We start from the raw sequence: 26,711 nt of genomic DNA on the forward strand, positions 1-26,711 counted from the left end.
GGCATTTGTAAACTGTTTCTGTCTGTGTGTGAGCTTAAGAGTGAGGCTCAAACTCCCGCTCTTGGAAAAAGGAAAGATTTTCTTTTCCCACTGCCCATACATTCCTGCTGGTTCAACAACCCTCCAGAGGAAAGGGCAATGCTATCACAAACTAGCAGTCATCCCATGCCAACAGATTCTGTGTTCTCACCTCTGTTTCTGGGGCCTGGTCCTTCCTTCCCCAGTTCCTGTACTGACCCACTAAAGTGATTAACTGGTAATATAAACATGTGTGGGTCTGCTGTTGGTGTGAGTCTACTCCTCTAACTACATTTTATAAAAGGAAATATTCTCTAAAAGCTTTGCTGTCACTTAAATATATCTATACACATGGTTGAGAGAAATCATCCTGACAGGCATTCTCTCTTATTCCCTGTTGTAACTCTAGGAGGCAGGGCGATTATTAATTTTCCTTAAAAGGAAGAGGACAATTAAGCAGAGAAGCCAAGTGACCTGCCCCAGGTCTCCCAGCAGGGAAGGGAGTGACGGATTAGGCTCTGAAAGATGAGTAGGGTACTCTTGGAGAGATAAAAGCAGAAGGGACACATGCAGGCAGAAGGCAAGGCACGGTGGCATGAAAGAACACAGTGAGTTCACAAAAGGCAAGTAGACCCCTGGCCTGAGTGCAGTGTAACTAAAAGAACACGAAAGTACAAGTGTCAAGCTTGGGTGCAAAGAATATAAAGATATAAATAAACACAAATATGTAAATCTCATGTAAAAACCCTAATAATTATTGTTACCTAAACTATCCAATGTGGTAGCATTAAAAGAAGGCCTGTATTTTAAAGAAAATGTGCTATTTTTATACTTTGCCTTCAGATCCCCTGCAGAAATGAGAAAAGACACCACCATGAGCAAATCAAATGCATGCAAAACACCAAGTCTCTCTTCTTAGATAGACACTTCTTGGAGCACTATGTTAGCGACACTGTCTATCTGACAGAACTATTTTCTTGCTAAATCTTGGAATGTCTCCGCTGGTGATTACTGCAAGGGAGAGGGGCAAAGTGGCTTATAAGCTTTGGCAGCTATTTTCTAAAGACTGGGGCAGCTTAAGAACATTTTTCTCATCTATTGTTAAATGACATTTTGAGACCATCATAGGAACATACACCACAGCTTTATATCCAAGCTAGTGCCCAAGCCACTGACATGAGATGGTTCTCTATAAAAAAATTTTTAAAAGAGGAAAGAAAAAGAGCAACACTAAGATTTTAAAAAAAATTTTTAAATGAAAAAGGGATCTTCCACTTCCCTGACTCAACTGTGAAGGGCACACAAAGAAACGTGGCATTTCTCTGGACACATGTTGAAAAGGACAGCAGCTCTCCTTGTGCGGCTGCATCTTCTGATGCTGACAGCATTGGGTCCCTATTTTCGGGTTCCTGAATCTCTCACAGGCCGTCAGCAGCACACTGTTCTCACGAAGTCCTTCGTACTGAAGGTCTAATGTGCAGGGAGAGCCCACCCTGTGCCTGACCCAGTGAAGGCATGTGCTTTTGGCTGCCTGGCTTTCTGCTCAGATCACTTTTTGATTAGTGAGCCTGTACAGTCCCACCCTCCAGCCTCCACTCAGGAAGCCGGACCATGAGCTGGGGCTACCCACAAAGAGCCACCACTGGAGAGGAAGCATGTGCTGACCAGCCTAGGGAGGAACTTCTGAGACAGGGCTCCCAACCGCCATCACATACAAAGAACTTCATCGTCTATTTTTTCAGAAATATATGGGCAAATATTAGTTAAAAAAAAAAGTTCACGTAAAATCATGGAAAGCTACAAAGTGGAAAGTGAGAAATCACCCATAAACCCATCCATGAGCAATAACTATGACTAATATTGGTGTATACCCCACATGACTCTTGTTAACGCCCATTTTCTTTCCATCTAGCTAGCTACTCGCCGATCCTCGTCTTCATTTACATACAAAAAGAAATATACCAAATATTTTCTTCTTAAAAACGAAGTCACCTCGATACACTTTCTCCTCTTTACTAATGCAACATACTCACCTTCCCAGGTGAGGGCACGTAGACCAACACCGTGATTACCGAGAACTGCATGGGAAACCTGTAATCTATTTAACTAAAGGTGACTGAAACTTGCACAAAAAAATCAGCTTTTTATTCTATAAGTAAGGCTGAAAGTTTCCTGAAAATCAAATAAAAACTATAATTACTTGACAACATAGTATGTACAATAATATATGACCCATCACCAATAAGTAAAGGTTTATAAAAGCTGTTAATTATGGCTGTATGTAGAATTCTGAAAAAAATCAGAAGAGAGAGAAGTAAGAAAAAGGTGAAAATGCAGTTAAAGAAAACTAAACAAATAGCCATTTTGAATTCTAGACAAACTAATACTGTTACTTTGAAATGTATTTTTTCAAATAAAAAAATCAGACTGGAAGGTACCTAAACTACAGAATAGTCACCAGCTGATTCTTGGACATTCTTCTCATTTCATTTCATTATTGTTTAATACCCTTAGCTCTTTCTCATTCTCAGAATTTTCCCAGAAAGATTCTAAAACTCATGTCTCTAGCGAAGGAAATCAGTTTTATGGGTTCAGGAGTGAACTCCTGACAAAGCACTGGAAAAGCCCAGTGTTTGAGAGCACAGATTCCCAGATCAGCTGTGCAATGTTGGACACACAATGTCCCACTGTTATGGGTTAAACTGTGTTCCCCCCAAATGATGGCGATGTCCTAACTTCAGCACCTATGAATGTGACCATATTTGGAAACGGGATTTTTGCAGATATAATCAGGGTAAGATGAGGTCACTAGGGTTGGCCCTAATCACTATGATGTGTTCCTATAAGAAGGAAATTTAGACAGGGATACACAGGAAGACAGCTGTGTGAAGACAGAGGCAGGGACTGGAGTCATACTGCCAAAGCCAAGGAAAGCCTGGGGCTCCCAGAAGCTGAAAGAGGAGTGCAAGATCTCCCCCTAGAGATTTGAGGGGGCGTGACCCTGCCAACACCCTGGTTTCAGGCTTCTAGCCCCCAGCATTCTGTTGTTCTAAGCCACCAGGTATGTGGTGCTTTGTTAGAGCAGCTCTAGGAAACAAACATCCTCGCTAATTCAGGGAAAGCATTCACAACAATGCCAGTGAACAGGACATGCTGTATGAGTTACTGCCCTTCCCCCGCCACCCATTCAGTCAGTGGCGTCATGCACTACCCCATGTGCCAGTCAGAAAACCGGGAGTTACTTATCGGAGATTACACCCACTTCTCTCTCCTTCCACCCTAACACCCACCCAGGAAGCCGAGACCCAGTAACGGCGCCTGTCCAACGCGACTGGAATCCGTCCTGTCCCCTGTTCTTCCTATTCCCACTCGTGGTGGCTTCACTGAGTCCCTTCCCACTTCTTGCAAAGTTTCCTCAATTATCTCTTTCCTCCCTGGGCTCATCTGTACCCAACGTGCCCTTCACAGCACCACCCAAAACAACCTTCATACAATTCAAATTAACGGGGTTAACTCTTCTGATTTTAAACCCTTTCTTGAGGAGAAGTTCCACATTCATCCAATACGTCATGGTGTCTGAGTTAGGCAACTGAAAAGACTTCCTCCCCTTCCACTGAACTACTTCTGTTTTTCAGGTGTGGAAATAAGTAAGACCTTGAGACTCACTTCCGAAAGTCTGCTAGTAACTTGAGCATGTCCTCATTGGATAGTTTATTGCTGTCTTGCTTGTAGAGAGCAGAAAATCTGGCATTTTTGTCAAGGTTTCCAGATACATCCTTAAACAACGTCCTGAAATAGCAAAACAACATTTCTAAGCTGAGTTTCCAAATGACCAAAATAAATCCACAACTTGACTCTGGTTTCCATGTGAAGACTAATTATTATTCCACTGGCTACCAACAGAAATCTCATTATCTAAAAGACATGAAAGATATTTATGAGGATGAACACAACTAATTCAATTTACATAGAAAACATTTCCAGCAAATGGCTTGTGCTTCAGAAATAACATACATAGTCAAATGCTTAAGAAACAGAGATCACAAATAAGGATGATCTGTAGGCCTCACTGGGCTGCCCCCTACTCCCAGCTGGAGGCCCTGGAACCTGCAGTCCCAGCTCTGCAACAAACAGTCCTGTCCATCCTGCCAGTGCCAACATTGCTACCCTCCAGCCAGCAGCTCTCCTCTCTGTGTCTCTCATAAATGATTTTTCAGATATGGAGCTTATTTATTTTTCAGTTTAAAACATTTAAATCCTTTTTGTCTCTGGACAACATACAGAATAGGTTAGTCAGTCTATCTACCTACCTACCTATCTATCTATTTCTATATACCTATATTTATACAAAGGGTACAAAATATGCTCCCCTTACCTTGCTGCCCAAGCAAATGGCATTCTGTACTGTCCGAGTCGTTGGCATGCCTGCTTCGCATTCTTGAGCACCTTCTGAGCAACCTTGAAGACATCAGAATAAAGCCATGAGATACTGCATCCCACTGGCAGGAGTCTTAGAATCTAAAAAGCCATCATCACACACTCACTACACAAGCCCTTAGGGCAGTATCAGATGTGTGGACAAACACAGCTCACTGTAATGACTATAGCTGGATTTATACTCAATGCAGACTGTTTCATTTAACACATTCTCCAGCAGTGATTTTCAAAGAATGTCAAACGAGAACTGCTTCCAAAAAGTATGTCTTTTCTTTGGTCTTCAGAGGCAACAAGTAGGCCATTCCCTAGGCTCTCATATTTTTTATGACTAAGAGCTATGCAGTATATGTCCACTGAGTTATTAATAATTACTAATACTTGGTATTCATGCCCACATATATCACATTTCTAGAGTTTTAAATGAGAACACTAATGAGATAGGAAGCTTTCAGGGCTCCTAATGTACACTGGTTTTTGCAGACTCCCCAAATGTGGGGGATATATATTCGTTATTAAGAAATTACAGGTGTTGACCTAAGTTAGGTCAGGGTTTTCAATCACTATATCCTAATTTTCTAGGTATAAATTACCACTATTTTCACTTCCTAACAATCAATTTTGGTTTGTTGTGGGTTGATGGCTGAACTGTACAGGGCACAGGGAAGCAGATTTGCTTTTGGCCTAAGACGTTCACATGGCAGGTCTATTCATCAACCATACCCCCACTGCTAAAGCAGATGACACCTAATTTTTCCAAATTTGCCTTTACTGGAAATACGACATTGTTACCACCATGAAGTTTGATTGATTCAGAGTCAGAGTTGTGGGAGATGCAGGATCTTTTACATCACTTACGTACATCGGAGTCAAACCAATTTTGAGAAACGTGATCTGGTGTCTACGAACTAATGGGTGCCCTGCAGAGCTGCAGCACCAGCCCCACCAGGGAGCTTGTCAGGAATGCAGAGTCTCGGGCCCCACCCCAGACCTCGTGCATTCTGACCAGACCTCCGGTGATCGGTGTACACCGGGTTTGAGAAGCGCTCATTTAGAAAACTCTGAAGTAGGACAACACAGCCCTCTGTCTCTGAGTCAAACTGAAACCAGCCATGTGAGTCTGGGCCATTAAGTCTCTCTGGGCTCCACTTTCCCACCTGAAAAATGAAGGGTTCAGGCTATGCTTGCCATTATCCCTTCCAGGTAGGAGACATTACGATTCTACCATAACCATGAGGGGGAAATGCTATCTGGAAAACATTTCTTGACTAAACAGGTGCCGGTTGGGAACTCAAGCCTCTCCCTTTCTTCTTCAAGTGGGCATATCTGTGGGGACTCGGGGATCACAGAATAAAATGGCCTGCCTTCCTGGAGTGGCAATTTTATTGACACATTTTCAGGTAGAAACTATTATTTTTAGGTTCTAACTATTACAACTATGTTGTGGGAAGTAAAAAGCAATATTTGCATAACACTTAAAGCCAAAACATAGGCTTCAGATAAGTTTCACTCTTGCCTGCAGTGAATGAGGACTGTGCTCTCAGATTGATCAAGGATGTAGGTGGAACATCATGCATGTGAAAGTCAGAGTGCAAAACTCATTTTTGCCCTTTGGGTTTTTCCCCTCCTTTTCTTTCTTTTTTTAGAAAATCTATTCATGGTGGACACCTACAGAAACTTTTTCTAAAAATTTCCTCCAAAACAGAAATTTCTTCCCAATGATGTTCGAGACCATCTTGGAAGACATAAAGAGACAATTTTGATATTTGGAAAAAATCATCCCTTAGTAAAATCTCTACTGAAACTTCTATTTTTATGTAAGGTGGCTGAGTTAATCTCTGCTTTAATTTACTGCTTTGGAGGTGTGAATGCATGAAAAGATGTACACACGGCTGAGCTTTACATTCCATAAGTAATGAAGGAAGAGCAAATTCAACAGATGCTCAATGGACACTGGGAAGTGTGGCGTCTAGCCTGTGGTGATAGGTGATTTTTGCACCCAGCCTGAGCTGCCAAATTTCAAACTGTGGCAGGCAGAAGTACCAAGTTGGTGAATACTGGCCTTGGAAATGTGTTGCATACACAGCAGGAAGTAGATCTTATCTTGGGCAGTCACTGATTATCAATCAAAGAATTAAAAGAGTTTCTCATCCAAGGTTTCACAGTCTTGATTTAAAAAATAAAACAGCGTCTCTCCAGAGACCAAACTTGACTTAGCTTTTATCAGCCAGAAAGGCATACTGTTTGAAGCCATGTGACTGGGTAAATGGGCCTTTCCTTGACTGGGGCTGTAATAAATGGTAACTTCCTATATGTGTCGGTGATTTACAGTGTCCACAGCATTATCTTGGACATTATCGGTTTGGTCTTAGCACTGTTCCTGAGAGGAACATAGGGGCAGGTAGCAACAGCATCCTTCAACTACAGATGGGACATGTGGGGTCCAGAGAGGTGACACATGTCTAAAGTCCCCATGTTAATTAGGTGCTTAGCATCCAGGTCTATGACTCCCAGAACCTGTTCTTTAACAACTGTCCTGCATCTTGGTGGGCACACCTGTGAATTATAGGTGGCTAGAAAGAGACAGAGTGGAAGCTGAGCCAGCTCAGTAAACTCAGTTAGAGCTTGTGGGGTGTCCCCTCCTACTGCCGACCAGTCCTTGTCAATGACCACTTGTCAATGACCTTGTCAATCAGAAGACCACTTATAACTAGAAATACTGTAAAAATGGCATGGACAGCACTCAATAGCTTACTCGAACCAGGTAGCTCAACATGCTTTGGCCACTCTAGCTGCGGGACACTGAGCAGGTAACTAAACCTTCGTAAACCTCAGTTTTTGGAAGGGTGAAAGGAGGTCTTGGCCTAGATGACTTCTAATAGTCAATAATTCCATGTAATGTCCATACCTAGGCACCCCCCAGGTAATGAACACTACATCGAAGTAATGAATGGACACCAAACATACCAACAATATATTTCCCTTCCCTCTTCTGCCTAATGCCATGCCACCTCTGCCGCCATAACCCTGCCCCACCTGACAAAACACAAGTGCACCTGAACCACCAACACTACTGGCCAGATCATCTGAGCCAGGTCATCTCCTGGTCTCCAGTCTCACATTTAAGTGTAAATGGACCCAAATATAATTCCAGGATCTGAGAGACATGCCAACAAGTGGAATAAACTCCACTTATATCCAATATATGTACTTTTTAGTGACAAAGTTTACTATTAAGTTGGTAATTCCTTTACAAATATTTTAGGATGTCAGGATACTCTAGTTAAATGAAGTATTTTATTTACACATGGGACTACTTTTCATTGAAAATTGGACACATAAGGTTAACTATAAGAGTAAGTCTACATAGAGTCATCTACATCTTTTAGAATGTAAGTATGGCTTAACTTTGATTTCTTTTAGCATTTCTATTTCTACTTTTTCCAACTGCTATTTATCATCACGAAGCACGGAAGTCATCCTTACCTTAGAAGAGTCTGAACTTTTCATGTATGGCTCAGCGCCATGCGTGATGCTCCCTTGAAGCACTTTTTCAATTCTAGCCACAAGAAATATATCAGGATGAGGACACGTGACCGAAAATATTCCCTAGGGATCAAACGATTTTGTTCCATGAGTAGAATTTACGGCCACGTTAAACAAATCCCATGAACATTAAAGATTCTAAAGCAGCAAAGAGCACTGAAACAGTGTAGCTATTCAGAAGCACCCAGGGCCAACTTGGTTAACTCATCAAGTAGTTCACTGTCTGGTCAAAAAGTCTACTTGGTGGAGGTGGCAACTAGTGGAAAGTTTAGACAAAAGAAATAAGAAATCAAAAATCACTTCTCTTTTAGCTTGCTTTTACTAATTATACATGCTGTCAATATAGTAACAGTCTCATTTGTCCCAGCTGTGCATTACAAAGTCACATTATGTGTTTATGTAGTGCGTGCAAGATAAGTCTTAGTAGCATGACCAGTGGGCTCCCGCCCCCTCACCTGCTTCGGATACTGCATGGCAGCTTCATGAGGGATGTCCTGCAGGGCAGGTGAGCTCTGCCTACCACCGTTCATCAGAGCCGGGGATGTGACGGCCAGCATCTGCCTCACTGAGAAGTGGTTCAGGTCCACGTGGAAATCGGCAGAAATCTTTCGGTTGTATTTTATGTCAAACAGGGAAAGAGTAACAAAAAAAGGCTCTACCTGAACAAAACAAAACAATCAAGACCATCACTATGGCTCAAACTGTCGGGAAAAAAAGAATGCTGCAATCAAAGAAGAAACTACCAGACCTATTTATGACTGTTACTATAAATGACTGCTGAAGAGCCAGAGCTTCCACCCCTGCCCTGTACCACAAGCATCCCGTCCCTGCAGTCTGAATAGCCCTCTGCACCCCAATCTGCCTGCACCTCTCTGATACCAGGAGCTAGGACTGCCAAGTCCTTACTGCACTGCAACAGACACATCTGAAACCTCTGAATATATTTATTTAATCTTCATTTTTTAAAAGGAAAATTACATTTGTAGTCGGTCCTTCTTCATTTTCGGCAACACAGCACTGCAAATTGAAAGATAAATCGTTGCACTTGACGAGAATTCTTTTTCCAAACTTCTCTTCAAATGGCTTCACTTCCGGCTCAGCTGATGAGAAGTCAAGCTTCTTTAAAAGAAAATGTAAATATATATAAACATATTATGTTCCCATTAAAAATGTCCCATAACAAATGTACCCTAAAGAAACTGCTAAAATATGGAAATATTCATTTACTCACAATAGTATTACTGTTTTACACATTTATATAGTATATAATAATGGCCAAATAAATGGTATATCTACTCAATGGATGAACAACCCCAGTGTCCATCAACAGAAGAATCTATAAACAAAATGTGGTGTACATATACAGTGGAATGTTACTCAGCCATAAAAGGAATGAAATTCTGACACATGTTACAATAAGAATGGACCCTGAAAACAAGGTAAGTGGAACAAACTGGACATAAAAAGGCAAATGTTGTATGATTCCACATACACGAGCTTCCTACAATAGGCAAATTCATAGAGACAGAAAATAGAATAGAGGTTACTAGGGGGTGATGGGAGGGAGGAGTGGGGAGTTGTTTAATGGGTACAGAGTTTCTGCTGGGGAGGATTAAAAAGTTCTGGAAATGGGTAGCAGTGATAGTTGTACAATAATGTGAAGCTACTTAACACCACTGAACTGCACACTTAAAAGTGGTTAAAATGGCCAATTTTATATTATGCATACTTTACCATAATAAATTAAAAAATTGTCAAAAAGCAAAAAAACTATATATACACATATATATGGCTATGAAGTCTGTGAACATTGGAAAATGGGGAAAAGTAGTTCCATTTAAAAAAAAAATAGATGAAGAAGAGGAAACTACTGGAGGAAATACGGCAGAACAATGTCCCATCAGAGCAGCCTGTTGGTGGGCAGTCTTGGAAGCCCTCACCGCACGGTGTTCTGGATGTTATTGGGACAGAGACATGGACCACATGCACTGCAAGGCTTGTACCTGGGACTGAGCTTGGGCTAGTCAGGGAAGATCACCGTCTACTGGGCATCTGCAGTGATGCTTGTTATTTTCTGCTGGTGATTTTATGGGGTAAATCATGTAAGTTCTTTGTGGACTTGACAGTGTCTTTGGGTAAATCTCCACCAATTTCTAACAATCTATTGAATATCAAATATTCACAACGGTTGTGCTGTGGTAATGAGATTACAGGTTATTTTCATTTTTCCTCTATCCCCTGTATGTTCTATATTGTTATGTTAGTTGTCAATCCAAAATATACATAAATATAAATATAAATATAGGTACAAGAAAGCAAATAAATAAAGAAACAAGTAACTGACCTTGACTTAGTTTTAAATTTTAAATATTAAAATAATTCTTACCTGGGCATCTGGGTCCAAGTAAAAAAGCTTAACTCTGCTTTCACTTTTCAGTTTGATTTCTGCCTCTCTGGTACTCTGATAACAAGACAAAAATAAAAATTACATTAAAAAGAAAAGAACTTTTCCTTACAGAGGTGTCTAAATATGTTTGAGAGCTATGCTACCCCATCCTGAAGAGTTGATTTCCGGACAGCTCTGCCCTCACCTTGGAGAATGACCTGCATGTCAGTGAACAAGGATAGATTATCGAGTACATAGCACACTGTGTAAGGGCTGTAGGGGAAAAGAGAAGTTAAGACTTTATCTCTGCCCGTGTGAAGCTGACAATCAGTTGGAGAGTCAAAACCAGTGCACGGAAAGCAAAAGAGGATCATTAATCATTGTTATCAAGAAGGGCTTCATAAAGTAATGGACTAAGGGATGAGCTGTGAATGAAGGGGTGGAATTTAGACAGCAAAAAGGAGGAAAACATTAAACATTTCAGACTGAATGAAAAGGATGCACAGAATAGACAGATGCTGAGAGTGGAAATGAGCCCAGATGGTAGAAAGGATTTAGAGGCCAACCTAAGACTGAGCATGCAAGCAAAGGAAGAGGAAGGAGTATACTCTGGATGACAGAATAAAGAAAACTACAGCAGATCTTGAAGGAAAGCCATAAGTGCTTGTGGCAGGCAAAAGGAGGAGTTGCTAGTTCATTAAATATTTATGAGCACCTATGTTGGGCTAGGGACACAAACACAAATAAAATTAACTCCCTATCCCCAAGGAACTGGGGATCATCATCTGCGAAGATAGAATATAATCAGCAATACGAATGGCAAAAGAAATTGCACGGTACAGTGAGCTAACCTTCACTAGGGATGATTGTCAGGAAATAGCTCCCAGAGGAAGGCCCATTTTGAAGGACAGGGACATTTGGCCAGAAAAGGAGAAGAGGGCATTCTAAGAGGAGGTACTAAGGTACAAGTCACACCTGAGCAATGACCAAGTCATTCATTACAACTAAATGGCTGGATGTGATGACAAAAGAGAAGTGAGTCTGGGATTTGTATGTGAAGGCCTGGGGATTTCAGAATCCAAAAAAGTCCTGCAGTATTTTAAGCAAGGGAATAAAATAACCAGTTCTGCATTTTAGATCCACCACTCAGGTAGGGCTGAAGCAATGGATTAAAAAGGGAAAGACTAGGAGGTCCACGTGGTCTCTCCTGATCACAACAGCCTCCCAGTCTCACAGCAAGGCCCATAACAAATCTCACCTCCCTAGCTGGGGTAGCCTGGTCAATCCATTAACTCAGGTAATTCAGGAGGAAGGGCAGGTTTGTGAAGAAAATGGTAGAGTGGAGTTTGGAGATGCCTGTGGGATTACCAACTGGGAAAATCCAGTAGACAGCTAGAGAGATGGAACTTGAGCAGAGGGTAGGGAGGGAGACTGGAATTACCAACCTGGAGAACATCAGCACAGGGCGGGGGATGGAAGTCTTGGGAGTGGGTGAGATTCCCTGGGGGAAGAGTGAAACTCAGTCTGTGAACAGAAGCCCAGGGGTCCCAACACCGAAGGGATGGACAGAAGAAGTCACTGAGGGAAAGAGACATACAGTGAGAGATGGGGGCTGGAGAAGTAGGGTTTGGGAACAGGAAGAAGCAGAAGCTTCTAGGACATTCACAAGATAGAAATCGTCTCCAAACACATTATTCCTCACACCGGAAGCCTCTAAATCTATATACTGTTCTTGGCAGTCAGAGCTCTTTGTTACTCTCCACGTTAATCTCCATGGTTAAGCTGATAGAGTCAGAATAGAATGTCCTCTCTCATCTGCTCCTTTGCCCAAAGACCATGAGTCACATCTCAGCACATGATGGGCAGTGACAGCCATAGGGGAGAAGGCATCTTGTCCTCTCTGCTGGTGGCTTAAAGAGGTCTATTATTACATTTTTAACCACAGCCAATAAAATGAAGCACTTTTTTAATTTTCTCAGCCATAGTTATTTTTTTAAATGATAATGTAACATTTTATGTCCACGTGTTACATGCATACACACACTCAAATACACATTGCATTCTTCCATGTTACTCTTTTTTTTAGTTGTTTTGGGGGGGTAATTAAGTTTATTTATTATTTATTAGAGGAAGTATAGGGTATTGAACCTGCGACCTTGTGCATGCTAAGCATGTGCTCTACCACTTGAGCTACACCCTTCCCACCAGGTAGTTGTTATAATAGGTTCTTAGCAATGACCCAAACACTATCATGACTATATTTAACAACCTATCTACGTCTAGCAAAATGAAATGACCACCAGAATGTTAACTAAGAAACTGGGTTCTAGTGCTAGTTCAGCCACTAACTAGCTGTGTGAACTTGAGCAAGCCACTTAGCCTCCCTGGACTCCATTTTTATTTCTAAGTAAAAATGTTCAACAGGATGACAGTTCAAGTCTCCTTCCATGACAAAGTCTATCCTGATGCTCTCCATGAGGCTTTAAGGCTTCTGGAGGCTATGGGACATTCCTACAGACCATCTGTCCACGCTTACAGAGGAAAGCGTGGGCCTATGCTGGGGTCGGGGCGTGGGACAATGTTTTAATTCTACCTTGCCCATCACCTTTCTTAATTTTCACATCAACAGGGCCAGGACATGTGCATATAGAATACACTTGACTGAACCCAAAGAATTTGCTTTACTTTGTATACAATCCATGATGTTTTCTAACAGAAACATCAGTAGTAGGTGCTACAAGCCACCCCAAGGCTTAGAATGCTTTAAACAGAGGGAACACCTGACAGACAGTGTTTGAAGGAATCACCAAGTAAAACCTAGGCAGTAAGAAAATGTGGCTCAGAAAGGGCAGGGCTTTGCCCTGAAAACAGGAAAAATTAATATTTGAAAGCACTGTTATGATAAAAGTGATCATTTATTGATTAATAGCCAACATCTCTATGCTAGATGTTATCCTAAGTGCAAATTTAAATTTTGTACAACCTTAGGAAGCCAGTCTTATTATTATCCATGTTTAAGAGAAAATATTGAGGCACGAGAGGTAAATATTTTGCCCCAAACTCACAATAGTAAACAGAAGCCTGGCTTCTAACTGAGACTGCCTGGCTTCAGAGCCCAGACTCTTGAACTATTAGACCAAAAAAAAAAAAAAGTAAAGACTACGAACAGGGAAGTCAGAGAGTGGAAAACCAAATGGTAAATAAATACATGAAAAACATCACTATTAAGCAGCAGATACAAATGAAAGCAGTAAAATACCATTTTTGACTCCTCTGCTGAGGATGCAAAGAAATAGGAACCTTGTGGTAAAGTAACCTGGCAATACTTACAGCATTAAAAACACAATCGACTGTGACCCAGAAATCCCGCCTTGGGGAATTTCTCCTACAGAAATAAGAGCGTAAGTAAGCTTATAAATATGTCATGATGTTTATTGTGCACTGTCTGTAGAGGCTAACAACTGAAAATTATCTAAACACTCACGGATAGAGATGGCTGAATAAAGTGTGCAGTAGCCACAGGTGGAATATTACAAAGCTATGAAAATGGGTGAACTAAATCCTCTATGGCCCCAGAGAGGCATCTCTGAAACATTTTTAAGTGATAGAATAAGTTTCAGAGTAATGTATCTATCATGAGCATATCTTTTTAAAAAAATTACTAAAAATACTACATATATGTGTACATGTTTCCACAAGCAACTGGTTTGGTGAAAGAGGAATCACAGCAGGTTAATAAGACTGGTGCTCTCAGGAACGTGGGGATGGAGGCTGAAGGGAAAAGATGAACTTTTCTTCATACAATGTTGAATGTTTTTACTCACTATAGCAAGCACATTTATTTTTACTTAAATTTTAGAAAAGGCAATAAAATAAATTCCTATAATACGTACTTTCCCAGTCTAAGGGCCCACAAAATACAGCTGTAAAAAAATATCCCACAGACTATGATGTCCAGCACTTCTCAAAGTGTCAAAACCAGCTCTGCTCTTAAAATAACCTGTGGTCAGTCCATAGTGTGTGTGTAGGAAGAACTGAACCGGTTCTTCCTCAAACCTGCTGCTGCCATCCTACCCACTGCCCCTCTAACATTCTGGGTTCAGAACAGAGGGAAAGGAGAGGAAAATGGAGAAAGAAAAGTGACAATGACAGAGTCATTCTCTGCAAAATCTGACTCTTGCTCAGAAATCACAGAAGAGAATGATGTGTCTGAAGTGAAGGCTATTCTCCCCAACTCCCGTAAACCTTAGATCACTAATGACGAGGCCCCAGCGATGTTTTCTTCCTTGGTTTAAGAGGCGGTCATGGACCAAACATTTAAGGGTTTCCAGGAGAACTGCTGAAGAGTTTAGGCATACTCTGCATCTTAAGTTTATCTCTGAGGAGGTAAAACATTAAACCAAAGACGAAGGTCAGCCACGTCATGTTTTGAGGATGAGTTACCAGAAAAATACTGTGTTGACTGTTGGCTCATTTAAACAGAAGAGTTTGGAAATAAGGAGACTTAGCAAAATCCTTTGAGGCCAGAATATATACTTTTTAATTTAAAGAGCTGTCATGCTTTGTTTCCACCGCTTCCAAGGCTCGATGAGAGTATAAAGTTTGAGACACCACACTTTATCCTGTGCTCAACTGTGGAAGATTTACCCAGAAAGGTAAATTCATTTGTGAAAAAGAAGTTACAAAATAATAGGATGTGAGCAATTTCGGATTAACATGAAACAATAATTCTCTTTCAGAACCACATGGGGAGACCAAATTAAGAGTGAGCCGTTGTTCTTTGAGAACAAAAAGAGCTCAAAAAGAGAAAAGCTATGGAGGAAAATACAAGGCAGGAGCATGAGGGTTTTCCTCACACTATCTCTACACAGGAGGTGAGATAGATAGATAGATAGATAGATAGATAGATAGATAGATAGACAGACAGACAGACAGACAGACGTTCCAATGGTGCCAAAGATAAATGCAACCAGAAAAAAAGTGACTAGATAGTAATCGGTTTACAACATGATCCTATTACCCCTTGACTCTGTAGGTAAGAAACCAATTAACTAACTTTAAATCCAGTTTGTGTATTTAATAAAAATGTTTATAAGACTATTGTACTCTGATACTATAAATGCTGTTTCATTTACAGCAAACATACGTTTGGATTCATATTAGACAATAGGAGGAAAAGAACAGGTTTTAGGGTATACACAGTATGTCCCCATAAGTAAACAATAAAGATGTTTTGTACTGAATGTACAAGCAATCTAAGGGCCAGGAAAATACAAAATATTCTAAAAACCTAAGTCCACATCACTCCTATGGTGTGTCAAGGGCCCTTCCATTTCATTCCACAATGAGACACCAGCTATTTTTGTACTAAAACAACTTCCTGTCTCTCATATCCTGTTTGGTTATGTCTCAGTCACAGCGGAAAACAAAAGCCAGGGCAACAGGATGAATGAAGCAGAAAGAGGAGCTGACCTGAGAGGGTCCTGCTGTTAAATTACACCTTGCTGGGCCCCATCGCTCTAGTCCTTTCTCTACAGTCCAGCTTAACTGTAGCCGGATCTCCCCATGGACCGTCCCCCGGTACTGACCTCTCAACTTCCTCACCCCTGACTCAACTCTCCCTCCTTGCATAGCTGTGGGCCTCGAGCCTCGCACCCTCTCCCCGGACCACCCCCTATTCAGTCTCGGATTCTGCAACACTGGAATCCACTTCTAAAATCAGGGTGACCAGGTATCAGTCAATCTCCCTGCTTTCTTTTTTTTTTACGTCAGACGGGTAATGTGCCGACGTCGTAACAAGGTTCGAGGGAGGCACACGTCACACAGTCGCGTGAACACCCAATCATCACGCTTATGAACTACAAAAGGATCTCTCCCTGCTTTCTTGACAGGAGCAAATGATCCTTTACCCAGATACCCTGGAGAGGGTGAAAACAGCCAAAACCACTCGCACACTGGGTTCTGGATGAGGATGAGGCTGGGAGCCGGGCACACTGGAGCCTGGGCCCCTCCCAAGGTGGACAAGAGGCATCACCAACAGACACCCGCCCCACAAGTGGAGGGCAGCGTACTAATGAGTGACAGCACATCTTCATTTTCTTTTTTTCTTTTTCCCTTTGAAAAATTACCTTCTGCCTGTTTCTACCTTCTTAAGTTAAAATGGTTTTAAAACATTTGAGAGCTGGGGGAAAAGAAACAACAGTTACGCCCCTTATAATGCTGCACTTTTTAGGCTCTGACCGTGACCCACAGTAAGAAATACATTTACATCACAACCCAACACACACACACACACACACACTATATATATATATCACTTAAATAATATCTATCATTATTAAGAGCAGGGTACTTTAATATTTTCTATTCAATTGTATCCATTTTTTAAAAATCTGGGTCACATAATATTGAGCTAAAGGAGCCTGACACGGAGTACGTATGCATAATTCCACTTTTAGGAAGGTCTAAATCAGTCAAAACTAACCTACAGTGTCAGAGGTCAAAATAACATGGGTCTCAGCTGAGAAGAGGATACAAGACAGTCTGCTGAGGTGCTGGAAGTGTTCTCTGTGTCGATGTGGGTGGTGGTCGTGTGGGTGTACAAAGGTGAAATCCGACTGCTATCTGAGTATTTTACTCTATGTAAGTTCTACTTCCATAAGAAAATAAAAAATCAAAACCAAAAGTAAGAAATGGAGGTTGAAACAAATTTAACTGATTTTTACCAACTAAAATAGCTTCAGCTAACTTGGTCATTACCCACAGTTTGAAAACAGCTCCAAATATGTTATATATACATTTTTAAAGAATAAATATATGTGATATATATAGCTCAGGTCTTAGAATCAAAGAATTATGCATTATGCTGGTAGTAGGCAGTAAGAGAAGAAAGGAAAGCACTACTTCTATAGGTCTTCACAGGAAAAAATACAGATTTCTAGTTAATCAACATTAGGCTCAAATAATATGAGTCTTTTCCTAGGTATCCACTGTGTTCACCCAGTAAATGTAGAAAGTTACTTTTTGAATTCTAGATTGCACTGCATCTATTATCTATCTCAACAAACATTTTGCTTTGAGAAATTATGAACCCCAAAACATCCAGAAACAAAAAGCAAATCTGAGTGCAAAATATGATACCCAGAAGTTCGTAACATGAAAACACAAAACACACAAGCCAAAACTCTTCCCAGTCTAGGAGGAGGTTACAATGGTGGCACTAAAATTAGCTTTAATAGGCAGGTGCTAAAAAGATACTGCGGTAACAGTCAAGTTCTAAAGAAAAACAATACTCTAAAGTCCTAGCCAGGGAGGGAGATTTTATATTTTAGAACAGCCATGCTGCCTAAAAGTAAAGGTCAATGTTGGATGCTAGTCTATTTATAATCGTATATAGATAAACCATGTCTTCTATTACAGTGTTTAAGATGTGGGTGTGTAGGGTCTCTGTTTCACTGCATTTGGAAAAAAAGAAAAAAAAAAAGAATAGAAAGGCAGTAACAGAGTAAGAACATAAAGGGCCAAAGAAGACAAAGATACTTCTCTCATTTAAAAAGAGTCATTCACAGATGCACGCAATGAGATGAGTACAAGGATATTCATTGTAGCATTGTTTGTAATAGAAAAAAATTGGAAATAACAGAACTGTTAAAATAAAATGCTTACACAGTGCAATAAAAGGGATGAATTAGATCTATGCACCAACTTGGATGGATCTCAAAAAACAAGGCTGAATTAAAAATAAAAGCAAGGGCAGAATAATACATTAACATTTATATAACATATTAAACATACAAAACACAGCCATTTATGACAGATACATTGGTAAAATATAAAAATTAAATGGAAGTAACTCCAGAAAACTCATGATAGTGGTTGCCTCTAGTTGGGGTTGTGGAGGAAGGAGGGAATGTAGAAAGATAATGTTTAAAAAAGAATTTCAAATATAACTGATAATTTATTTCTTTAAAAAATATGGAAGCTGAAAAAAAAATAGTAACAGGTATTGAACTGGGGTGGTGGGAATATGGCTGTTTTGTTCTTTGTGCTTTTCAGTAACTTTTAAGTTTCTCAAAATTATAAAAACCAAGTATAACTGATTTTTTCCCCCCCACTCAGAGTGATCCAGGAAGAATTCCTATAGCTCAGACAGTCCTCTGGTTTAGTAACAAGATTACTATGGATCCATACTCTTTGGAACGGTATCTACTAACTTGAATAAAGAAAGCATGTGTGTGAACACAGTAAGTAACATGTCACTATGGAAACATTTATCTGTGCATCCTGGTTATTTCTTTAATACTCATGGTGTTAAATATTATGAGGGGGGACAAAGAATAATAAAAAGAGAATACTTTGTAAGGCACTTCCTGGAAAACAGACTAAAATCTGATGCAGTAATGTAATGTACTTCACCTCACCAAATATTTAGGTCAAATAACAGCAATAACTACAGCCTCATTTTAATAATTTCCTACCATGTAACTGTTAATCATTTCAACATCATTCCATGAAGAGCAGAAGATTTAAGATGACGTTACCTTGGCAAGTTCAGGCAGGTAGCTATCCAAACCGGAACCAGAACCTTCGAACTTGCTTTGCTCATCATCTAAAACAGCGAAACAGATTACCTAAATCACTCCTAGTTGAATGTATTTTATTTAAAACAGGAGGAGGAAGGCTGTTTCTCTTATGTACCCTCTAACACAGTGGTTTTTAACTTTGGATGCCCCCTTGAAACACTTCAGAGCCTTTTAAAAATGCTGACACCAGGCCCAGTGGTGAGCGTTAAACATCTGACGGTTGCAACAGAATGGACACTGTCTAACCAGAACTGACACTAGCTGTGGACACTAGCTCACAGGGCCACACCCACCAGGCTCGCTGAGAGTCAGGCCTGCCCAGGCACCAGCTCAGGCCAACGAAATCAGAATCTCCGGTGGGACAAAGGTAAGGGTATTTGTTAAAAGTTCCCAGGCACTTTTGATGCACAGCCAGGGTTGGGAATAATCACCTGTCCAAGGGCTTGACATAAAGCACGAATTGTCAAGAACGTAGCCAGATTTCCCCCACCAACTTAATCTGAGGCTTCCGCCCATCCTGAGTTTGACTTGAAAATTCCAAAGGATATGATTAATGATAAGAATAGAAACTACAGTTAGTATTTTAAGTGCTGACTCTATGCCAGGTACTTGAGATACATTTTTTTTTTATTTAATCTTCCCATTGACCAGCAAGTTCTGTTTTTAATTCTCATCTTACAGGTGAGTAAACTAAGGTTCCAAAATTGTAAGTAGCTTGCCCGAGATCGCACAGCTGAAAGATGGTATTGCTGGGAAGGCTCAGGAGGAACTCAGGTCTTCCTTTCTGCGTCCAAAGCTATGATTCTTCCCGTGACATGATTTCCTTATACAAATGATGCCAGAGGAGTGCATTCTACTGTGACAAAACCTTTGCTGACAGGCCGTCTGTAAAGAGCTCACATCTGTCCCACCTCCATGCACCTGTGCAGTCATCTGCCTACTTCCTATACCCTCTGGCAAAGTCTAAGACACCCGCAGAGTGTGCACGCACAAAGGGGAAAGCTACACTCGCCTACCTTCATGAGAGTCTCCATTTCGCTTTTCTTGCATCGCAGCTTCAAAGTTGAGCTGGAGAATCTTGTTCAGAATTGTCATCCACTCTTCCATTTCCACTTCACTGTCTGCTGCCAAAAGATAACTGCTTTTGTCTTGCATCTTGAGCTCGAAAGCAAAACGCCTGACTTTGTTGTTCTGAAATGGAAAAAGGGTAAAGAGATGCATTTTAAAAGGACTGGACAGCCTTAAAAATTCTTCTCTTCATTATCTGCTAATGGGTAGGATCTCATTGGCATTTCAGACCAAGTTATTTTAAAAGGGGAGCCCCTCCCCCCATAAACCGCCATCACTACCCACCTTCCCTGCCTTCTTTTCTTCACGGTTTTATTTTCCCACCTGACATACTACATATTTCACATATTTATCTTATTTGTGGCCTGTCTCATTCAATAGAATGGAAGTGCCTCAGAGCAGAGACTTCTTTTGTTCAATGCTACATCCCTATTTCTAGAACACTGCCTGGAAAATAATAGGCTCTTAAAAAATATATGAATGAACGAAATTTCACTGAAAAATTTCAATTCTTCTAGCTCCTATTTGTTGAAGTGAAGTAGTGTGTGGTATTATATTTTAAAAAGCAAAGTGTTATCTATCAATATGTCTGATTTCCTTATCTGGAATTTTCTCATCATTTTTGAGTCCCAAAAGGTATTTAGATACCATGTCTACCTTCCCCCAGCTTTCCTCATGCCTCCCGTTTTTATGCCTGTGAAAGGGGGGCTTACTCGAAGTATAAAAACAGCATCCATGTGCATTAAACAATGATGAATGAATGTGCCTGAGCCCAGGGTTCCTCCACTTTGGCACTACTGATACTTGGAGTGATGACACTCTGTTGTGGGGTCACCCTGTGCACTGTTGGCTGTTCAGCAGCCTGGCCTTACCCACTGGATGCCAGCAGCACACATCTCAGTTGTGAAGATCAAACCGTGTCTCCAGATATTATCAAACATCTCCAGGGGGTAAAATCACCCTGGTGACTGCACTAGATGGAGGGTCAGCTCTGGGGAACAGGACACAAGATTCCTGGTAGGTAAAGGCTGAGGGATATGACATCACAAACTCCCCAGGATGTGGGGGCAGAGCGGAGCACTCATCCACTGAAATTCTAGCTGGTGAGCTGCAGCCCCTGGGTGGGCTCTCAGTATAGGTTTCAGGGACAGGGCAACCCCCTCAAAGGCATCACTGTGCCCTCTGCAGCGAGGTTCTCAGGAGAGTGCCACCCTGGGCGGAGCACACGGACTGCTGTGCACAGAAGGCCAGGTGGGCCATACCATGCACCTCACACTTCATGGCAAGAGTCAGAGCAGGGGCCACAGGCTGGAAATGAACATTCTCTCCCCCATGCCCCTCACGTACTCACTATTATGAAAATAAAAAGTGAAAAGTGGGGCGAGCATTAGGCCTAATTCTGAATTATTCCTCTTTCTGAGGATCAGTTTCCTTACCTGCCAAATAAGTGTTATCAACTTTAAGGTTCTAAAATACTTTTAGGGCTCAAGATTTACAACTGGTTCTTTCTAGTTCAGGTTCTTTCTTAAACTCACAGCATTAATCAACTAATTTTTTTACAACATCCAAAAGCAATATTAAGAAAAAAACCCCAAAACACTGAAGCTATAACTTTTGGATGTTAGCTTATAAACAGATGTGGATAAAAACATAGTATTTACAATTTTTGAAGCCTTAGATACAATTCATTAAATGAAAAACAGTATCAGCCACATCTGCCAAAAGAATTTGAAGGAAGAGACGTCCACTGAAGTCAGAACCTTAGATTCTGAAATGCACTAAATGATCAAGATGTTGAGACTAAATGATCAAGGATGTTGCATTATATAAATCACCTATACACTCCACTGAAGACAGGTAATAAAACTCTCTTACAAAACAAAAGTAATTCCTTCTACCTTCCAAATGAAATTGCCAAATATATTTAGTTTTGCTTATAAACATTTTAAAAAAGTCAATGCCAGAAAGCTCAACTAAAAAATAAACTTAAAAGGTCTCTCAGTTTAAGGATACAAATAAACTCCTATGTGGGAAAAACACACAGGAAGTTATTTCACTGTCATTGACAAGGTGTTCTGGTATGCCTTCCTTTACGCTGTGAGTTGACATACTTTGATATAATGTGGTTTCCAGAGGGGCAGCTTTCAGCTGAAGTTGGATGACTACCAGAGACTGCTGTGTGCTGATTAGATTTGATGCAAAAATGATTTTCAGGGAACACTAAGTGGTGTTATCATCTTGATCTGGGACCTAAACACATTTTCATGTATTCTACCCTTTTAAATTTTGGTTCTGCACAGTGTTTTTGTTTTTGTTGTTGTTTTTAAATTAGTTACCAATAATTAAAAATACCAAGATTTAACTAAAAATTTATATTTCTGGTTCTCTTGAAAAACCAGATGATCTGGCAGCCCTGAGCTGGTGGTTCTGCCAAGCAGCAGCAGCTGCCCCTTTAAACTGGACCACCTGTGCTCCAGTTTGTCATAGTCCCCAGCATTCCCTATCGCTGTACACCCAGGCCTCTTCTTTCATTTAATTTCACTGCTTGGTTCCTGCAGCCACCTGAGTTTGGACCCCTAAGTTCCATGCTGGCTGTGAAGAAGTAACAGGGTCTGGACTTACTCTCCCATGATAACCACTAGAGAACTGGGCAAAATAGATGCAGCAACTGTTTTCAGGTATCTCTCAGCAGCCAGGGCAGCCTTGTACCCCAGATAGAAAGGAAGTAAATGAGGTGAGCCCATCATCACCTCAGCTTTTGGTCTGCAGGCTGTATCTGGACCGTGGCACAGGAAGCTGTGCCCAAGCAAAGTCCTACAGTCCTGCTGTCTGAAGAGACTGCCCAGAGTTCAGGAAGACCCAGGTGGCTGGAATGTGCTGACCAGAGTCTCCAGAACAAGAACAGAGATCCCAGCACAAGTAGATAATAGAGATCCAAACTCAGTAAAACTCTGTCATACATTCATTATGTATATATTTTCTACTTATATATTATGCCTTAACAAAAAAGCTTACCAAAAATTCTAAATCAAGACACAATAATCTCAGTGTCAGGTCACCAGAGATAAAGAGAAGACCATGAAGAACAGGGAATAAGAACAGCCTCAGACCCCAAAACAACACTCTCATCTAGAAGACAATGGAATGCCTCCAAATTCTAAGGTAAATTTCACCTTGGATTTCCACATCCAGCCAAACTATCAATCAAGTATGAATGCAAAATTAAAGATATCCCAGATATACTAACTCTCAAAACATTAAGATCTTACATATGATTTCCCAGGAAGCTACTGGAGCATGTGTTCCTCCAAAACAAGAAAGTAAAATGAGAAAGAAGACACAGGATCCTGGAAACAGGGAATCTGACATGGGGTGGAAGGGGAAGGGAATTTACAGGCTGGTGACTGTGCAGAGGCTGGGAAAGCAATGAGTCCAGATGCGAGCAGGAAGGAGGGTGCAGGAGCTACAGTCCTCTCCACCATCGTATAATGTCCATGACTGACGAATGAAGAGAAGCAAACACTCCTTATTTAGTGATAGGGAGGCAGATCTCAGAAAAAAATTGTGGGGAAAGTTGAAAATGATTATTTCAGGGAGTGGGGAGTAGGTGAAGTGGAGCTGATGCTGGCAGTAATATGCCTTTAGCGCTACCTTCCTGTACTGTCTGCTGAAACCAGATGAACACATTATCTGGATGAAAATGCAATTTTAAGTAAACACATGAATACACAAACACGTCTACCTGAGGGTCAAACCAGGGGGCTGTGTCTCTAACCTTAGTCACAATGGCCCCACAAAACAAGCTTTCTTACAGAAGCGAGCTTGGAGCCGATGTCATCAGCCAACACTGAGTCATTTTAAGGAAGAATTCTCTGATAACGGTGACTGCATCTATTGTGAGGAGTCGTCAAGGAGATTGCTTGTTAATCACACAGTGCCCTCTGTATGCGGGCCCCAGGAGAAATGCCTGAATGAGCTTCATTCTAAGATTACTTGGGCAGCTTCTGACTAACTGGATTGTCTGTGTCTACTTGCACTGTGCAGCTGAAGGGTCTCCAAGCGAGAGAGCGTGCAGCCTGGTCTGTCTCCCACCCAGAGCGGATGTTGGGTCTTTAAAATATATGCTTCTTCCTTAACTTAATCCCACTCCATCTCCTTCCTACCCCGACTCCTTGTTCACCTTTCACACCCACTTTAAACTTACAATATCCTGTGTTTTATGTATCTTTGTAAATTGCTGCCTTAGACCCTCCTGGGAAATGGGAGGGGAGTGGACAGATGGACGGGTGGATGGATGAACGGACAGACAGGAGAACTGGCAACCTGCTTTCAAATCTCTACAAAGGAACAGAAGGAGGCATGCCAAGATGGTAACGGCACCTCCTCGGGAAAGGGAGAGATGGGGGTCAACAGAGACTTCCACACTAGCTGTATTGTCTAACCTTTTATAATACGAATACATTCATGTATTATGTATACTTAAATAATTGTGAAGAATAACTCTACAAATCTAACAGTGCTATGATAACCTAATACCAGCTGAATGCTCACCATGTGCCAGCACTGCTCGAAGCTCTTTGTAGGTATTGATTAATCCTCTCCATAACTGTATTTGGCACTATTGTTACTCCTATTTAACAAATGAGGAAGCTGAGGCCCAGAGACGTTACATGATATCTCCACAGTTACAGAGCTGGTAAGGGATAGAGCAGGGATGTGAACTCAGTCTGAATCTGAAACCCAAGCTTCTGACCAATATACTACTCGGCCATTGGTACTAGGATGGCAGTGATAAAAGTCATCCCTGAGATGCTAAGAACTGTTCTGAATATTTCCAGTTAACTCATCCAATCCTCTTACCCTATTAAGGACATATTATCATTATCTGAATATCTGCCTATGAAGTAACTTCAGTTAAGAATCAGCCTAGGGTCACACAGTTAAAAAGTACCTCAGCCAGGTCTTAAACACAAGAACTCATACACCAGAGCACTTGGGCCCACTACAACGTAATTCTGCTTTTACGTTATACCTACTGTCTTCTAAAATGATGAAAAACAAGGCTTTACTCATTTTTGAGTCAGCTATTATATTTCTACCACAAACATTGACAGGTTTCAAAGTGTTGGCTTAAATCTGCTAATTTGTAGGTGGCACTTCTACAAATGAGAAAACTTGATGTAATAAAACTCTATTGGCATTTACCTGAACCACACCCATACAGGAATCCAGAAATATCGATCCTTTTGGTTCTTTGGAGATCTTTTCATCTTTATAAAAATTCAAATTGTAGGACCCATCGCCAAGTTGGATCAGGTGGAAAAATCGCCTTTTAAATGACTGAGAGAAGAAAACGCACACAGTTATTGCTTCAAACTGAAAAGAGCCACAATCTCTATCAATAACTCACAACTATACCCTTATGTAAAATACAATTCCACTTCTCTCCAAAACAAATCTAATTCTGGCCAATGCCCCAGGTAACTGGGTGAGTTAGGACTCTCCATCACAGCTAATAATTTCACTGCATTTAAATGCTGAGGAGCTGGTTCACTTAACATTCATGGGTCATTTTTTTTTGCCCACAGAATTGGAGATTTTTACATAACTACCCAGAAGTGGTGCAGTAAGTTCCAATTTGGGATGCAGCTCAGAAAGATGGAAACTTACTCAAATCCCCAGGGTTTCTTGCTCACACGGAAGAGGAATTATCCCCTACCTCATGACACTGGATGATTTTCCAGCCCCAGGATTGCGACAGTCAGCATTTTCCCTGATTTAATTTTTATCTCTCTGTCCATCCTGCCTCCTTCCATTGTTTCTTTTTTCTTTACTGTTAATCCCAGTCTTTCTCTGGTCCTCCTTCTCTTCTAAATGGCTTTTAACACTAGTTTTACTTTTTCTTGGCAACCCCCTTACAGTTTAACCATTTTCCTTTTAGTTCTTGATTTCTGCTTTTCTGGACTCTGTTGCAGTAAGACATCCACAGAAGTACTTCAGTTGCCCCTCAGTGATGTTCTGTGAGGTACTAAGCATCCCTTTTGTGTTTAACACAGAGAAGAAAGGCTGTGAGGGTGGCCGCGTCTTCACACCAGCCCAACGACGATCTCATCATGCTGGTGGCCGGAGGGTGACCAGGGGAGGGGGTGGAGCCATGGGCTGCACCCATGGTGGTCGGTCAATCAGGGGGGTATCTAACTAGACAATGTCTCTTTTGTTGGGAAAAATAGCATACCCACTTCTTTTGAGCATCATTCCCAAGACCTACAGCAAGAGGGCTCACTCAGGGGAAGGCAGGGTGATGGGCCTCCTTACCCTCATGGTCACGCTGATCGCACTGTTCATGTTGCCTTTGTACAGCCACCCGTGCTTGGTGATCCCACCCTTCTGAGAGCCGAGGGAGGCGGCGTCCTAGGAGAGAAGGGACACCCCACAATCAATCTCCCATTGTCACCGAAGGGAAATCACTGGAGTTATGCCAGGCTGCCCCTCCCCACGTGACTGGAGTGACCAGCTGGCACAGACACCTACTAAATCCACTTAGCAGTACAGTGAGGGGAGCAGGACTGAACTTCTGCAAACTCCAGTCCATTAAAAGGTACAGCTAGATCAGGTCCAAAATTTTTCCTTTATTTTTAGGTGTTTAATGAGCCACAGAAAGTACATACCATACTTGA

General features: G+C 41.3%; 1 protein-coding gene and 1 non-coding gene across 10 annotated transcripts in view; both read right to left on the reverse strand.

Annotated features, from left to right (window-relative positions):
- The window catches only part of DOCK9 (dedicator of cytokinesis 9), a 254,743-nt gene that overhangs the window by 86,046 nt on the left and 141,986 nt on the right, over positions 1-26,711 (reverse strand). For all 9 annotated transcript variants that reach the window (XM_006208324.4, XM_072976485.1, XM_006208321.4 and 6 more), the window contains 10 exons: positions 26,350-26,445; positions 25,240-25,374; positions 19,983-20,157; positions 18,925-18,992; positions 10,385-10,459; positions 8,977-9,117; positions 8,454-8,657; positions 7,939-8,061; positions 4,394-4,476; positions 3,685-3,807 (listed from right to left, as the gene is read on the reverse strand). In XM_006208324.4, the coding sequence (XP_006208386.1) occupies positions 3,685-3,807; positions 4,394-4,476; positions 7,939-8,061; positions 8,454-8,657; positions 8,977-9,117; positions 10,385-10,459; positions 18,925-18,992; positions 19,983-20,157; positions 25,240-25,374; positions 26,350-26,445 (1,223 nt within the window). The remainder of the gene's footprint in view (positions 1-3,684; positions 3,808-4,393; positions 4,477-7,938; positions 8,062-8,453; positions 8,658-8,976; positions 9,118-10,384; positions 10,460-18,924; positions 18,993-19,982; positions 20,158-25,239; positions 25,375-26,349; positions 26,446-26,711) is intronic.
- LOC116283245 (small nucleolar RNA U13) lies at positions 16,151-16,254 on the reverse strand. Its single transcript, XR_004192806.1, has one exon. It is a non-coding gene; the product is annotated as a small nucleolar RNA U13 (small nucleolar RNA).

Source organism: Vicugna pacos, chromosome 14 (genome assembly GCF_048564905.1).
Source record: "Vicugna pacos chromosome 14, VicPac4, whole genome shotgun sequence".
NCBI classification, from domain to species: Eukaryota; Metazoa; Chordata; class Mammalia; order Artiodactyla; family Camelidae; genus Vicugna; species Vicugna pacos.